The following is a 19075-nucleotide window of genomic DNA, read 5'->3' as shown; positions in this document are numbered from 1 at the left end:
AAATTAGAAACAGAGAGATTCAAAGAATTGTAAGCTTAATTCGTGGAAGGAGACTTGTTCTCTGGCACTGACCTTGCCCTAGTCACACGTTCTGAGTAAACTTGCATTTTGTTGAAAAATTTTATGTAAATTGTGTCTTAATTGTTGATTTTTAAATCTAAATGTTAATTGTCAAGTTTCTTTCGTTAATTGTCAATTTTCTTTTGTTCGTGAAAATAATAATTAACGTAAAATACCTGATTGAATCTACATGAATCGCCGAGTAATTTACTAGCAACACGTTTTACTTGAAGGCCAGAGAATCCAGCACATGGCAGAAGAATAATTATTTGCGAACAAAGGAAAAAGGAAAACAGAGACGCGTGAGTTGTTCTTCTAGTAAATATTATTGGGGCCCCATCTACGATTCATGAGTGATATAAATTCTAGAAAAAATTAATGGTCATGACCAGATTGCAATCAGGGAAAATCCAACGCTAATATACATTATGATAATCATCATTAAATCAAATTAATTTATAGTCTGTCTATTGATCAAACTATTTTAAAGCAGAACTCACAACCCTGTAATTATCATTTTATCATATAATTTTCTCCTAATTCATAGATAATTATTAAAGTATAAATTGTACATGTCTGGTATTGTTCAACCAGAACAAATTATATTGATCACCACTATTCACTTAAAAAAATATAATTCACTATCCGCTTATCTTGAAAATTGTCAATATATTGGAATAACTGAGCATATCTTTCAGTTCGTTTCTTTTCTGAAAACCTTCATATCGTCATTGACACGTTACCATTGGTATTGTGATAGACCTCATATGGTCAGTGTAACAAGTCGGGAAATTAATTGAGTGGAAGGTTGTGGATGGTTGCAAATGTATCAGTGGATCACTGCGGAATTGATAAATATAATTCTGCTTACATTTGCTTTTACATTGGTCACTGTCGGCGGCTTATATAGCTTATAATTTCCAGACTGAATTAAATATTGTATGCGGCATTTTGCAGGATTTAAGTCAATGTAACCCAACACTGATAGGATTAGATTCTGTACTCTAACCTCTTTTCAGAAATTATATTTATTTAATAAAGTATTCATTATTAATTCTGATAGCGGTGAGAGACACGATCATACATGGATTTGTGATCTATATCTTTGTTCAGGTTGCATTGACTCTTTATCAGAACAACAACCAGGTAATAGTTTTAAGATTGCTTTATTTAAGGTCAGTACAATTGAGATACTCCAATCCCAAATCTGGGATAACCAACAGATTCCTCAACCAAATAAATAGATTCTCAGGTCCAATATTACACAGAGGGGCATATATTCATGTACCCATGAAAGTGAGAACTATCATAAATTTATCTACTTTTTTGTGTGGGTTCCATGCCCTCCTTGGAGCTAGGCCTGTCACAACATACATGGACCTTTCATTCCCCCTACAAGAATAAATGCTGAAGTCTTCATGGACTTTCTGGTCAATGAGCTTCACGAATTGATGAAAGACGTGCCTCTCAATTTGAGGCAGAATATGTGGCTCCAGTTGGATGGCTGCCTCCCACATTATGCTAGAAACGTCCGTGGGTGGCTTGATAACAATTATGCTTGGCGGTGGATTGGCCGAGGTGAACCCGTAAGTTGTTGGCTACCACGCGCGCCTGATCTTACTCCAATAGACTTTTACTTTTGGGGGGTTGTGAAAAGTAAAGTTTACAGAGAACCTGTAGAGAACAGGGAGGAGCTGATTCTCAGAATTCGATTGACGTTTAAAGTAATGAAGACATGGCCCAACGAAGTGATACTGGCAACTAGAAGCTTCATGGACGGTAGCAGAAGTTTCATAAACATAAATATAGCGGCTATTTTGAATTCTTGTAAGCAGTGAGTATGATAATATGTAACTTGATTACCATCTGAATGATTCCCATCAGCTTTTTCAATTCTGTCATTCAACTACTTTGAATTATTATTTTATGAATTAATTACTTAGTTGGATCTTGTAAAAGTGTATGAATTATATTTCATATAGGATTTAGGCTATATGATACAGAAAATCATGCAATAATATTAATAAGGTGATTTCTCCCTCAAGATGTATTCTTGTATTTGAGAAATACAAGATGTATTTCTCCCTCAGTATTCGCTTACTACTTTCTGATGCATGCTGTTTATGAATTTCCTCATTTTCAAGGTGTTCATTCCAGATATTAGCAGTTTTGAACACTTTATCATGGAACTTACCTTTTCGAATTTATACTCATTCGGAAGCTCATGGAATGGAGAAGTTTATGAAATATTGAAACCACTATAATCGAGATAAAAACCCAGAAAAAAATCGAGAAAAAACGGTTTGAAATTTGACTTTGAATTTGTAGAATAGCATTTTTTGAGTTTAAGCCCTAATAAAAAGCTACAAAATATTTATCAACGAATAAAATTACATTAATATTTTTTGAAATGGTATTATCTTTCCAACAATACCCTTGAAATCGAAATTCGACCATTAGTTTTCGAGTTATTGAGTATGTAATGACCAGAAGTGGGCATATTCTGAAAATATCGAAAAATCTATATATCTCGGAAACTAATGTCGATAGGAAAAAAGTTTACGAACATTTTTTGTCAGAAATGTCGATTAGAATCTATGGTTGACGGCTGTTACAACCTTGGTGGGACACTCTGTATACCGGGTGTCTCACGAAGAGGTTTACTCGTTTAATTTCATATTACGTGCCCATTCTTGCACCGATTTCCTTTTTTATTTCACACAGTTTACAAAGTAGGTTCTGAAAATATTCTGGGGAAATTTCAGCTCCCTAATCTTCGTAGAAACAGAATAACGGCATATTGAAAATTTTACCAATTCGCTTACTACTTTCATGAGTTATTATCTTATTTGTTTAATTCGTTGCAGTAGTCTTGCCTCATTAATTTTGATGGTACCAAAAATTGATCAAGCAGTCTCCCAACAAGATGTTGCTCCACCTCATTTCGCAAATCATAATAAGCAATTACTGAATGACAAACTTCATGGCCGTTGGATTGGTCGTTGAAATGATTTCTTAGATTGGCCACCACGATCACCAGATTTAAATGTTTGTGACTTCTTTTTAAAAGGTTACTTGAAGGAGAAAGTTTATACCCATAAATTCAATAATGATGTGGAACTAAAACGATCAATATAAGAGGAACTTCTCCGGATACCGAGGATTTTCTTTGTAAGAGCTTACGAATCATTTCTTAAGCGCTGTTATCAGTGTGGTATAAATTTCGATAATTTTGGACTTTTGAGGTTATTGATTAGGCCTTGTTCTAGTTGTTTTATTCAAAACTTATATTGCCCTGAAGTGCAACAATAAAAATATTTCATAAAACCAAAAACACTTTCTTGATGTTTTTAAATATTATCGTTTTTCAAAATGCCGCCATTTTGTTTCTACAAAGTTAAGGGAGTTGAAATTTTCCCAGAATAATTTTGGAACCTACTTTTTGAACTGTTTAGAATTTAAAAAAGTTCAGTGCCTGGATGGGCACGTAATATAAAATCTAACGTGTAAACCTCTTCGTGGGACACCCGGTATATATATACATATAATTTATAATGTAATATAAAATAATAAATAATTCATATACAGGGTGATTCATAATTATGGTAAAATATTTTAATACGTGATAGAAGAGGTAAAAATAAGAAAAAAAAAAATATAAACATATATCCATAAACGCTTCATTAGCGAGCTATACAGGGTGAAAGATTTCGCCCGGAATTCAGTTCCTCTGGTGAAATACACCGATGCTGAATTGTTTGGGGACTAGTTTTTGAAAAACTTATGCTGGATTCATATGGAAAAATATCTGAAAAATTGAATAAAACCAGTCTGGGAGCTGTAGTATGAGTAGTTTTTGAGAAAAAAGTTGAAATATGCAAAAAATTTAAGTAGAAAATCACAGACTTCTACGTTTGATGCCCAATAACTTTCTTTAATGACCAGTAAACAAATTTTTTTTCGCAATAGAAATTGTAGAGAATTTAATTCTGAAAAGAATTATGTAAGCTGTGTGAACTAAATTCAAATAAAAGTTGAATAAAATGTATTCTTATGTAGTACATTACACCATAAAAATTTGCTGTTTTATGAGGAGAGAACTAATAACTCATAGGTTGTAGCTGATTGCAAATAAAATATTCGGTTTTTTATGGGAAGTTTTTCTTATATGAAAGAAGCATATCTAAATGACATTAAACTCATACCAAAAGACTAGTTAGATTATGCCATTAAGCCTGGGAGGAAGCTCAAACAGAAGTTGATGATCTCCTACGATTCCTGCCCAAATGTTTACTGAAAACTGATGTTGTGAAAGATTAGGATTGATGGCATGAGGATTCTCAGCTGCCCAAATATGTTGGTTGTTGACGTTAACGATAGCAGTTCTTGTAAAGTGTGCCTGGTCGGTAAATAAAACGGTTGTTAAAAAGTTTGGGTAAACAATTTTCACTAAAAACCATTGGCAAATACTAGCACGGGGAATACAGTCTCGTGGCAATAGAGTATGAACTTTCTGGAGGTTGTATGGATGTAATTTCTGCTATTTTAGTATCCTCCAAATAATAGATTGATTGACATTAAACTGCACTGACAATTCTCTTGTGCTCCTCTCTGGATGCTCATAAATTTCATTAAGAACTTGTTCTTCTAACTCAACAGTCATAGTAGATCGTGGTCTGCCTGCATAAATGTGCTCTTTGGATATCAAAGAATCTGTTTCAGACAGACGTTGATGAATAGTGGCAAAAAACCTTGAACTTGGACATACTCGGTTAGGAAAGTTCTCTTGATACAAACGTCTTGCTTCAGTACTATTACAGTAGTGTCCCACTCCATACATTAAATGCATGTCAGCTAATTCGGAGTATGAATAATGTCTAAGATTACCTGCCATTTTTTAAAAAGTTAACACTTAACACGAAAGCAGAGTGGAATGGTTACAAATAACTGGTTAATAGATTAAACAAAAAACACAGCGCGGTTACAGTAGGCCTAACTTACAGTTTGTTTTTTTTTGTTCAACAGTGAGCTAAAGTATTTCTGAGAATAATTTTCAGCTGATAATTTCATTTTAATATTTTCTTATTTAAAACATAATAAATCAGCTGTTTTGAAACAGCTATTATTAAAATCCATGTTTTATTTGCAATCAGCTACAACCTATGAGTTATTAGTTCTCTCCTCATAAAACAGCAAATTTTTATGGTGTAACGTACTACATAAGAATACATTTTATTCAACTTTCATATGAATTTAGTTTACACAGCTTACATAATTCTCTTCAGAATTAAATTCTCTACAATTTCTATTGCGAAAATATATTTGTTTACTGGTTATTAAAGAAAGTTATTGGGCGTCAAACGTAGAAGTCTGTGTTTTTCTTCTTAAATTTTTTGCATATTTCAACTTTTTTCTCAAAAACTACTCATACTACAGCTTCCAGACTAGTTTTATTCAATTTTTCAGATATTTTTCCATATGAATCCAGCATGAGTTTTTCAAAAACTAGTCCCCAAACAATTCAGCATCGGTGTATTTCACCAGAGGAACTGAATTCCGGGCGAAATCTTTCACCCTGTATAACTCGCTAATGAAGCGTTTATGGATATATGTTTATATTAATTTTTTTTCTTATTTTTACCTCTACTATCACGTATTGAAATATTTCACCATAATTATAAATCACTCTGTATAGTAAAATTTGCCGAAACTGTTTCAATAAATATGTATTTCGAACATTTGAAAATGAAAATGAAAATGAAATTTATTCTCCTTTTTCTTATACAAACAAAAAATTACAATATTTTATCTTAGAATTAAACTGACAGCAATTGTTTATAGGCGCTGCCAGTATCATATATTATAATTACATATTTCGAATATTATATAGTTGCTATTTCAAAAAGTCTAAGCAAAGTATTTTCGGCCATTGCGGTACAAATGTGCATATAATGTGCAAAAACAGCTATAAAAATTTATTTAGAAAAACAAAGCAGAAGCGCAGTGTTGAATTTTGTAATATTAAAACAATACTATAACTTAATAAGAAAAATATGAGCTAAGTGGAAATATAAATCACAAAGTACAAAAAGTTTGGGAATTTATGGAGTATAAATACATGGCATTGTACCGGTAGCTGAAACAGTGTATGATTTTCAGGATAGAATTGAAAAAAAGTTTTCTATATCTTGATATTGGAATAGCCAGTCTTTAATTATTGTTGAGAACTCTTTCCAAGTTCTAGTTCTTCTACCAGCATGTGGTATAGCGTTGAAGAGTTTTGGGCCTAGGTATACAAAAGATTTAGAAAAGAAGCTAAAATTTATTCTTGGTAGTCTTGATACCAGGTCAAGTCTTCTTCTTTCAGAAAAGCTGGGCCTGAAAAATCCATCGTTTCCACTTCGCATAAAGAAAATTCTTAAGACTTTGAAAACAAAAAGATGGCGAATTGGGAGAATACGTAATCTCTTGTATAAAGGAAACGAATTCTCTCTTCGATTTTTGAATAGTATTAGTCTGATGAAATGTTTTTGCAATTTGTGTAGTGGACTAAAGTGCACTTTTGCAGCTCCACCCCAACATACAATGCCGTATTCTAATTTTGAATTTATTAAGGCATAATATACTGTGCGTAGTGTGTTTGTATCACACAGCTCTCTCAAGTGATAGAATTTACAAAGATAGGTATTGATACTTTTCTTGAGATTAGATATATGTGTTTTCCAATTTAAGGCTGAATCAATAAAAATACCAAGGTATTTAATCTCTTCGACCTGCTCTATAGGAGGACATTGGCATAATAAGTCATATGTACAGTTATTTAGATGGAAAATAATAGGTTGATTGTGAATTTTTGGTGCGCGCAAAGAGAAATTAATAAATTTGGTTTTTTCGACATTGATTGCTAATCTATTTCTAAGATACCATTGTTGAAGAAATTTACAGTCATGGTTTACTCTATTGTACAGTTCATCCCATGATTTCCCTGAACTAACTAATACCGTGTCATCTGCATAACAAAATATTTTTCCATTCAAATTGGCATCACATAGGTCGTTTACAAAAATTATAAAGAGAATAGAAGAAAGAACTGATCCCTGTGGAAGTCCTGAAGTTACTGTTGAAAAAGAACTACAGGTATTATTAATTTTTGTACATTGAACTCTATCATTTAAAAAAGATTTAAACCATTGTAGGGCCACGCCCCTTACCCCTGTAGATTCTAACTTATTTAATAGAAGACCATGGTCAACCGTATCAAAAGCTTTTTTTACATCTAAAAATAAAGCATTTACATTCAACCCATCGTTTACATTATTATATATAATTCTCATAAAGTCGACTAGTGCACGCTCAGTATCAAAACCTTCACGGAAGCCGTATTGGTTTTTACTAAAAAATTCATATCTATTCAGGAATTTCAATAATCTTGTTTTCATCAGTTTCTCTAATATTTTAGAAAAGATAGAGAGCAGCGCTATGGGTCTATAATTATTCAATAGTAATTTATCTCCACCTTTGAAAACTGGTACCACCACTGCTCTTTTCAAGACTTGTGGGAATACTCCTTGCGACAAACTAGCATTACACAGGTAACATAAAATAGGCAGTATAATAGGAATAATGTGTTTCAAAATATCGCTTGTGAGTGAGTCATATCCTGTCGATCTTTTTGAGGGCATTAATCTAATCAGTTGGAGAATTTCTTCTTCCGTAGCAGGGTGTAAGAAGATAGAATTTTCAGAGATATTGTATTTAAAAACCCTATTGTAATCTTCTGGTGAGAATTGATGATTCGGGTCTATATTCCTAAGTAGGTCATCCCTGACATTATTGGGAACACTTATAAAATATTCATTAAACTCCTTGGCAATAGTCGGTGAATCAGTAACAACAGTATTGTTATTCATTGTATAGATACTTTCAAAAGTTTTATTCTTTCTTTTTCTACCTGTTATATCATTGATTATTCCCCACTGAGCAGCTTTGTTATTATGATTTTTCTCAAATAATTGACTGTAGTAGTTTATCTTTGTAGTTTTTATGTCGTCAGCTAACTTGAGTTTAAAGGCGTTAAAATAATTTTTTAGTTGCAAATCGAAAGGACGATTTTTAACTTTGTGGTATAGTTTATTTCTTTTTAGCAATCGCCTATGAATATTACTCGTTATCCAAGGACTAATATTTTTTGCTCTAGTTAAAGAATTGACATGCGTAGTGACCACAGAACCACTCCTACATTCCTCTATGATTTTTAAGAATTCATTCCAAGCACTATCAACACTTGGTGCATTGTAAACTATTGACCAGTCACAAAGATTTAATTTATCATTAAATTTCATAAAGCATATTTTTTCATTAACCACTAACTGATCTCCATTTCTATCTTGCTGAGTACTATCTCTTATCTTTGATTTTTTAAACATGACGCCTAAAGTGCTGTGATCAGTAATGTCGGTTGTGAACAATGCACTTTGATACTCTAAAAGTGGACTGGATCTTACAAAGAGGTGATCAAGGCATGTTAACGATGCAGGTCTAGTTATTTCTCTTATACTACATGTATAACCCAATGAAGCTAGCAGATTCAAGTAATCATTTACATCATCGTTATCAACGAGAGTGTTCAGGTTTATATCTCCACAGAAAACTGAATTAATGCTGGAATTTTGTTCAAGCCAACTCTTGAGTTCATTTATGAATATACTTGGTGTGCTATTATGGTGCCGATAAGCGGCAAGAAGAACTATACAAAAATTTTCAAATTTAAAATTCAAAGAGATACAGTCAGCAGTTGTAAATTCGTTTTTCAGCTCAGTACAAGAGACCTCTTTATTAACATAAACCATTACACCACCTGATCTATTCAAGTAGTTACATTTATAAAAGCATTTATAGTGGTCTATCTTGTAAAGATCAATCTCATTATCTTTAATCCAAACTTCTGTAAGGATAATTATTTTAGGTTTTTCTGCAATATTTAACATAACTAAGAACTGGTCAAAATTCTTCCGTACACTCCTAATATTTTGAACGATAATTCCTAAACTATAGTAATTAGCCTCAGGCAAAAAGAAATCGGGTTGAAAATAATCAAATGTGATGTTAGTATTACCTAGATCTAGATTATCTTCTTCCATTAATCATAGGAGTGTAAAATGCAATTGATTATTATTTTAAATAAGTACACATTATGTGTAATGTAATAGGCACGTATATAGTTGAATTCTAATAGAGCAGGCAATAATCTAATAATCTCATTCAACCAGGCATAGGAAAATAAAATTAATAATATCCTAAAAGTAAATAACATGAGAATAAATTTACAGTTCTTCATTAAAACCAAAATAATGCAGTGTAATAACAGTGGATCTCTATGAAAAATACCTGTAATGAGAATTGGGGATTTCTTAAACAAGTTTTTGTAACCCATCATGAGTAAAAATTCTAACTGCTTTGCTGTTGTGCTCCTTCCCAACGTAGATTTTTGCTTGCCGCACCCATACGAACTGGTAGCCTCGCTCCTTGGCCACAGCTTTGGTTGCCGCCAACAAAGTTTTATTTTCCCTCGTCAGATGCTCGTTGATATAGATGTTGGTTTTTGGTTGGAGGACAGGGTTGAGATCCGTAGAAGTAACATCTCGTTTTTTGCGGTATGCTTCCAGCCACTTTCTTCTCTGCATAGGGTTTGAGAACTGCACAATAATTGGTTGACACTTCTTAGCGTTAATTGACGGTACACGGTGCATAGAAAGTACACTTTCAATCGGAGAAGCAACTTCTGAAAGATTTCCCAACTTCTCGACGATATCGTCCACCTTTTCACCCTGTGTAACCGGTATACCATCGATCTGAATGTTCATACGCCTAGAATATTGTTCCATCTCGTTTATTTTATTTTCAAGAACTGAAACTCTTGTCTTCAAATTTGCATTATCCGCTTCAATACTAGCAAAGTTTTTAATAAGTTTCTTATTTTCGTTTTGAAGATCGGTTATGTTTTTTAACGCCTCGTCCAACAGCCCAGACATACCTGCCACATCACCTTGCAATTCCCTCATTTGTTTTGACAGAGAGCCGAATTTTTCATCAAATAATTGCTTCATGAAATCCTGAGTAACTGCACCACTAGTATCGTCCTTATTTTCCAATTTCTTATTAGCTTTACAGATGTCACATAACCAAGTTTCTTTACGAACGCCCATTTTCCTGTAGTTCTCACCAGTTTTTACACTACAACAAGATGGATGAAAAGTTCCATTACACACACCACTGCACTTCACAACTTCTTTTTCAGAAATTTCCTTATTACATGTACCGCAAGAAGCCATGTTCAGACGAATCTAATCATACGAAAAAACTTATGTTTAGAAAATAAAATTGATTTTGGTAGACTCAGTCGAAAATTAATTAGAAACTAGCCGTTCGAAATAACAGATAAGACGGAGCAGAGTAGCACGTCTGTGCTAAATTTGTTTAGTGTGGACACGGCTCCATATATTATTTTGGGAGAGGAATAGCACAAGGTTACCTTATTTTTCCTTTCCCTATCATTTCGATGATGTACAGTATACGTCTCGTAGTTTTGCCACCGTGACTTCGAAAACAAGGTCTGGTACACGGGGAAATATCCATGTTTTGCAAAAACATCAAGCTTCAGAGACCCTAGATCCCTAGATGAAGGAGATTCTTCATGAATGAGAAGGCTGCAAGGTATCTCCAACAATGGAAAGAGCATGTTGAATTATGTCAGCTGATATGCTGTGTTGTGCTAGAAGGACGTGGCTCCAGAGAGCTCCTCGTATATCTTTTCGGATGCAACGCGTTGCTTTTGAGAGGATATGAAAGAGCATCGGTTGCTTACATTTTCAAAAATGCTGGATTTTTGAATAGGTAGTATATTAGTCTAGTAGCCCTCCACTGATGGGGAAAGCTACAGGACCCGGACTGTACTAATAAGTCTTATTTTATTAATAAATAAAGGATGAATGAATGTTTCCAGATGTGCGTGGAAACATGGCCGACCCCCTACAGCGAGAAGGCCTACTTTCTACTAGTCAACCTGGTGATGTGCTACCTCCTGCCACTGACACTCATCTCCATCTGCTACTTCCGCATCTGGCGCCGGGTATGCTGCCGAAAAATGCCCGGTGAGGTCCAAGTGCACCAGAAACTCATAATCCACCGATCCAAGGAAAAAGTAATAAAGATGCTAATGATAGTGATAACACTTTTCACATTAACCTGGCTCCCCCTGTATGTAATTTCCTTCATATTGAAACTGGGCGTGAATCTACAACCCTGGTGGGAAGATGCCATTGTCAAACTGATACCCTTGGCACAATGGCTGGGGATATGTAATTCATGCATAAATCCTGTGATTTATGCATTTTCCAGCAAGAGATTCCGCACCAGATTCAAAGCAATACTAGCTTCAGAGTCGTGTTTTACGCGTCTCCGCTTTGAAACAAACAGCTTTAATGAGGTGAATTTGAGCACCAACACCGGAAACCGTAAGGAATCCCTTAATATGCCACAAACGACCAGTACAGCTCTATAAACAGCATTATATTAATTAAATGATAATGACCGCCATCTTGATTATTTCAATGATGTCGAATATGTTCGTTGTTTTCATCATCAATATACTCATTGGGCTTGTAGTAACGAAGAGATTGACGCTATTTGCAAGTCTCTATCTTTAATTAGTAAATCAACGATCTTCAGCTTTGAAACGATTCATCTTCATGCGCTGTACATCAACAAATGTGTTCTCCAGCACCCTCCAAAGACCAAAGAGAACCGTGCTAGACTTCTAGTGCGTTTCTCCATACACATGAGGTAACAAGCAAGAACAATCAGATAGATTTTTCATTACTACTTCAAGATAGAGACTTGCAAATAGCCTCAATCTCTCCTCCACAACAAGCACAATGAGTATATTGATGATGAAAACAACGAAAATATTCGACATCATTGAAATATTCAAGATGGCGGTCATTATTGACAGAAATATTTTATATCGCTGGCTATTCAGTTATTGTGGAAAATATCGAATTGATTTTACCACCAAAGTGTTCAGAATTAACCAATCTAATATCGGGGACCGAGCTTCGCTCTGGAGTACAGAAGCATGAAAAGTTTATTACGAAAGAAGAAATTATAATAACATTAATACAGAAATGTTCTATCTAATGACAGCGAATTGATATTGATTCATAGAGGAATGCAGAAATTTCCCTCACAAAGGCCCAGTTGCACAAAAGCCTGTTGAATTTTAATCCTGATTAACTTCACGTGGACCAAATCAGAGAATAATGGAAGGCATGAATCATTGTACCACACATGTTCCTGACTACCTGCTTCTGTAGTATGGCTTTATTGGCACTGCTGTGTACCCCATGACATGACTGGAGTCCATATTGACCGAGCGGAGTGAGGTCTAAGATTCAAGTCGACGGATTCAAGTCGCTCACACTAACATTCCGGGACGACACGTCACGGTACAATAGGACAGAAAGCTCTATGTTAATTCAGGATTTTTTCTAGACATTTTAAATTGATGAATTATTTATAAATTCTTGTGAAAACATAACAACAAGTCCATGTAGCTTACTGAGCGCGAGGTCTGCTGTTAACAGAGCTAACAGTATGGTCCTAAATAGGTTCTATAGGACCTAATCTTATCAAAATAGGAAATTCTCCCGATTCATGTTAATAATATAGTGTTGTATACAGAGCGTTACTGGTCGTCATATAGCGTTACGTTAACGATGTCGTTACGGTTTCCATAGTTGCTGCAGAAATTCATCTCGTTGATGCTGATGGTGTCATAGCGGAGATGCTTACAAAATGACGGAGATGATAGGATAGCTTTGAATCCGGCGCGGAATTTCCGGCTGGAGAACGCATATGAAACCGGATTTATACGTGGATTAGAAGCCCCCAACCACTGTGCCAAAGGTATTAGGTTATTGATAAGTGTATCTTCTCAGGGTTGAAGATCTCCGCCCAGAAGAGTTTTTTTGGTGCTGTTGAAGGTGTAATGTACCCAATGATTGTACAGCCCCTGAATTATAAATTAGATTATTTATAGACCGTTATGGGAACAAAACAAATCCAATCACCGGGAAAGATTACAATCTTATCTAAGGCAGATAAACGACAGTTATCTGACCTATAAAGGCTGTAACTAATAAATCAGTGATAATATATCTTTCAGAAACTTATTAACTAAAAACCATATGTATTTGTGATGTTTATTGTTTTGATCGGTAATTCAAATATTTGGAGGTTAGAATTAAATCAATACATAACCCTAAACAGACCAAAGCTAACTTTCAACAACTAGCCAATTGAGAAGGCAGTTTGATTGATAATTGTTCGCGAAAGCCAAAGCTAATAGACAGAAGGTTGGTCACTCATCTATAGTATAGTTGAAATGCAATTGGAGTGGGGGAACTGCAGTCGTGATGTAGTACAGAGTAGGCAGAATATCGCATTCTTGAAAATCATACGGTGACGAATTATAGTCAAACTATATAACACAAACACTTTCTGACAAGATTTCTGTTTCTGCTTTACAATAATTATCAAAACATTTGAATAATACAAGTATTTTGCCATATAAAAGCAAAAACCCCACCTCCTAACCTTCCCTTTCAAACCCTTAAGGTTTCTTCATCTTCTAGGTCGCGTTTATATTTTGTAGTTTGGCTATACATCAGCTTGTGAATTCCGGGGATGAGATATTTTGATTCTCGTAGAACATGTGCTCGATACCAGCAGTGCATTTATATGTATGAAATTCTTCAGATTTATTGGGATCGGTTTATCGGATTATTGCAATGCAATGGTTTATCAAGATTTTTTATGGGTTAATCTGAAATTATAATAGTATAACGTTGTCTACTAACGCTTTTCCAGCTTATTAACTTTTTCGTGTCACGTTTTTAGATTCTTGAAAAACTTTCAACTTGACTTTATTCATACAAGTTGAATGAACTTGAAATATTTAACAGCATCATTAGAATCAGTGATTCAATCGCTATAAGTATGGAGAATTTTCAAGTTCTAGGTCAATCTTGAGGGGATCAAACGATGTATTTGAAGATACAGTGAATAAACTGTATGCTCAGTGTGGTTACTCTATCACTTTTTTACTACACGTGACGTCACGCTGGCGTTCCCCCCACCACTTCGAATCTTCCACCTGTGAGTGATCAACCTTCTGTCTACTAACGTTGCGTAAAAGCTATATTATAATTATAATATTAATTTTTTCACATTTCATATTGTAATTTCTATGCCGATTGGGCCCGAATATTTGTTTATTAGCTGTCATAAAGATATATTTATTATAGAGTGTAACATAAGTTTGTTTATATGTAGTGATTTGGGATTGACATTCTAACACATCAAAAACTATGTAAACAAAAGAAATATATTTATTTATCAATCATTATGATTATTATTACAAGCATGTGTATTGTTATATGTCTTTATACTTCTACTTTATTTTATAAAATTACGTCTATGTTCTGCAAATCATTAGCTACTCTTGAAGTTCACAAAATTAGTGCCAGCACAAGTTCTTTGGAATTGTTAAATCTATCTCGTTATTCAACAAATGTGTTCTCCAGCACCTCCAAAGACCAAAGAGAACCGTGCTAGACTTCTAGTGCGTTTCTCCATACACATGAGGTAACAAGCAAGAACAATCAGATAGATTTTTCATTACTACTTCAAGATAGAGACTTGCAAATAGCCTCAATCTCTCCTCCACAACAAGCACAATGAGTATATTGATGATGAAAACAACGAAAATATTCGACATCATTGAAATATTCAAGATGGCGGTCATTATTGACAGAAATATTTTATATCGCTGGCTATTCAGTTATTGTGGAAAATATCGAATTGATTTTACCACCAAAGTGTTCAGAATTAACCAATCTAATATCGGGGACCGAGCTTCGCTCTGGAGTACAGAAGCATGAAAAGTTTATTACGAAAGAAGAAATTATAATAACATTAATACAGAAATGTTCTATCTAATGACAGCGAATTGATATTGATTCATAGAGGAATGCAGAAATTTCCCTCACAAAGGCCCAGTTGCACAAAAGCCTGTTGAATTTTAATCCTGATTAACTTCACGTGGACCAAATCAGAGAATAATGGAAGGCATGAATCATTGTACCACACATGTTCCTGACTACCTGCTTCTGTAGTATGGCTTTATTGGCACTGCTGTGTACCCCATGACATGACTGGAGTCCATATTGACCGAGCGGAGTGAGGTCTAAGATTCAAGTCGACGGATTCAAGTCGCTCACACTAACATTCCGGGACGACACGTCACGGTACAATAGGACAGAAAGCTCTATGTTAATTCAGGATTTTTTCTAGACATTTTAAATTGATGAATTATTTATAAATTCTTGTGAAAACATAACAACAAGTCCATGTAGCTTACTGAGCGCGAGGTCTGCTGTTAACAGAGCTAACAGTATGGTCCTAAATAGGTTCTATAGGACCTAATCTTATCAAAATAGGAAATTCTCCCGATTCATGTTAATAATATAGTGTTGTATACAGAGCGTTACTGGTCGTCATATAGCGTTACGTTAACGATGTCGTTACGGTTTCCATAGTTGCTGCAGAAATTCATCTCGTTGATGCTGATGGTGTCATAGCGGAGATGCTTACAAAATGACGGAGATGATAGGATAGCTTTGAATCCGGCGCGGAATTTCCGGCTGGAGAACGCATATGAAACCGGATTTATACGTGGATTAGAAGCCCCCAACCACTGTGCCAAAGGTATTAGGTTATTGATAAGTGTATCTTCTCAGGGTTGAAGATCTCCGCCCAGAAGAGTTTTTTTGGTGCTGTTGAAGGTGTAATGTACCCAATGATTGTACAGCCCCTGAATTATAAATTAGATTATTTATAGACCGTTATGGGAACAAAACAAATCCAATCACCGGGAAAGATTACAATCTTATCTAAGGCAGATAAACGACAGTTATCTGACCTATAAAGGCTGTAACTAATAAATCAGTGATAATATATCTTTCAGAAACTTATTAACTAAAAACCATATGTATTTGTGATGTTTATTGTTTTGATCGGTAATTCAAATATTTGGAGGTTAGAATTAAATCAATACATAACCCTAAACAGACCAAAGCTAACTTTCAACAACTAGCCAATTGAGAAGGCAGTTTGATTGATAATTGTTCGCGAAAGCCAAAGCTAATAGACAGAAGGTTGGTCACTCATCTATAGTATAGTTGAAATGCAATTGGAGTGGGGGAACTGCAGTCGTGATGTAGTACAGAGTAGGCAGAATATCGCATTCTTGAAAATCATACGGTGACGAATTATAGTCAAACTATATAACACAAACACTTTCTGACAAGATTTCTGTTTCTGCTTTACAATAATTATCAAAACATTTGAATAATACAAGTATTTTGCCATATAAAAGCAAAAACCCCACCTCCTAACCTTCCCTTTCAAACCCTTAAGGTTTCTTCATCTTCTAGGTCGCGTTTATATTTTGTAGTTTGGCTATACATCAGCTTGTGAATTCCGGGGATGAGATATTTGATTCTCGTAGAACATGTGCTCGATACCAGCAGTGCATTTATATGTATGAAATTCTTCAGATTTATTGGGATCGGTTTATCGGATTATTGCAATGCAATGGTTTATCAAGATTTTTTATGGGTTAATCTGAAATTATAATAGTATAACGTTGTCTACTAACGCTTTTCCAGCTTATTAACTTTTTCGTGTCACGTTTTTAGATTCTTGAAAAACTTTCAACTTGACTTTATTCATACAAGTTGAATGAACTTGAAATATTTAACAGCATCATTAGAATCAGTGATTCAATCGCTATAAGTATGGAGAATTTTCAAGTTCTAGGTCAATCTTGAGGGGATCAAACGATGTATTTGAAGATACAGTGAATAAACTGTATGCTCAGTGTGGTTACTCTATCACTTTTTTACTACACGTGACGTCACGCTGGCGTTCCCCCCACCACTTCGAATCTTCCACCTGTGAGTGATCAACCTTCTGTCTACTAACGTTGCGTAAAAGCTATATTATAATTATAATATTAATTTTTTCACATTTCATATTGTAATTTCTATGCCGATTGGGCCCGAATATTTGTTTATTAGCTGTCATAAAGATATATTTATTATAGAGTGTAACATAAGTTTGTTTATATGTAGTGATTTGGGATTGACATTCTAACACATCAAAAACTATGTAAACAAAAGAAATATATTTATTTATCAATCATTATGATTATTATTACAAGCATGTGTATTGTTATATGTCTTTATACTTCTACTTTATTTTATAAAATTACGTCTATGTTCTGCAAATCATTAGCTACTCTTGAAGTTCACAAAATTAGTGCCAGCACAAGTTCTTTGGAATTGTTAAATCTATCTCGTTATTCAACAGATGTATATCGTAATAGATGAAATGATATTGTTCGTTTCGTGTTTTTATGGAATCTAATAATAATTTAGAACAACTTACAAATCAGGAATAAGGAATTTTACTCATTTGAAAGCTTTAAAGTTGGATCTACTTCCACCATCCATTTGGCGCAATTGTTACGTCACAGGATCTGACCAATCCTGAATTAGTATGTAAATTTGGAGAGCATCAATTTCTAAGAAGAAGCTCAGGTGGAAATTAGAAGAAGAGGACTCGAGGCCATTTTTCGGAAATCACCAGTGGGATACAGACCTGGTCCACATACTTAATTTTTTAAAAGCTTTAATTCCTGTTTTAATGTAATTTAATCTTAACTTTGTTCTTTCTGTTTTTAAAGTTGTTCTAAAGTTCCTTTAGTAATCTGTGATATTAATTTTTGCGATTTCATTTAAATAAACCCTGAAATTATAATAGTGAGGTCTGTTCGACGTTTTGGCCACGCGTGAAGGATCTAGCCGGAATGATTATATTCTACGGCCAAATATATTTCAATACATTAACGGAAACAAAAGTCTACATGAGTTGTTCGAACATATAAAAGGGGATCCCCGCTAATCTACGAAAATTATACAGCATATAAATTCGTCAATTTGGGAAAAGTCATGACTATAGATTTGAGGGTATCAAGTTATCATAAATGATTCTTATTTCAATAAGTAAATTTCAATATTCACGCTGTACTTAGCCGAAAGGTCTATTTCCTTAGGCGAAACCCCACCCTGAAATATTTCCATCTATTCATTTACTCTATTTTTAAATTATAATTTTGTATTAGCCCACTTGGCCTGTTCAATTTTGTATGTCTTATGACCCTTTCCAATGGCTATCTCCCATCTCAATTCAATCAATTAGAAATTAATAAATTCCCATACAGTATCTATTATTTGAAGATTCAACTTTGTTATCATTTAATATTCACTCATTATCAGTTGGAAACTGAATTTTGTGTAATCTGTTCATCTGTCAATTCAATTTTTTGCTATTTGAGAATCTTTTCCACAATATATTTATATTATCTTTTTACTGCTCTGTATTTATTTCATTAAACCTCCAAGTTCGTTCTTTCTCAACTGACACATATCGATCGTGCAAGACACGACCTGCTTTGCAATAGTCAGCTATTATTGAGTATCATACCTATTAGTAGAACATTGATTCTTCTGGTGGTGGATGGTAGTCGATATTCATATCGAATAATCTTCTTCTCTTGGTTCCTATCCGTTCTGGATGTTGGCAACCATTCTGGCTATGATGACCCTGTTGACTGCCGCCCTGAACAGCTGTGCTGTGCTCATTCCATACCATGTCCTCAGGTTCCTAAGCCACGATATTCTCCTCCTTCCAGGACCTCTTTTACTTTCTACCTTGCCCTGCAATACAAGTTGGAGTAGCTCGTATCTGCTTCCGTTTATCATTATATGTCCGATATCAAATAATAAAACATTTTATTGGAGATATCCTCCCAAATCAAGTAAAGTCGACTGCT

General features: G+C 34.4%; 1 protein-coding gene across 1 annotated transcript in view; it reads left to right on the top strand.

The window, feature by feature from the left end:
• Positions 1–11620, top strand: part of LOC111061583 (neuropeptide SIFamide receptor-like) — a 48750-nt gene extending 37130 nt beyond the window's left edge. Inside the window, exon 5 of the mRNA XM_039435310.1 lies at positions 11063–11620. Coding sequence (XP_039291244.1) covers positions 11063–11620 — 558 coding nt within the window. The remainder of the gene's footprint in view (positions 1–11062) is intronic.
• The last annotated feature ends 7455 nt before the right edge of the window (positions 11621–19075 follow it).

This window comes from Nilaparvata lugens, chromosome 9 (genome assembly GCF_014356525.2).
Source record: "Nilaparvata lugens isolate BPH chromosome 9, ASM1435652v1, whole genome shotgun sequence".
Lineage (NCBI taxonomy): Eukaryota > Metazoa > Arthropoda > Insecta > Hemiptera > Delphacidae > Nilaparvata > Nilaparvata lugens.
This window is presented reverse-complemented; position numbering and strand designations above follow the sequence as displayed.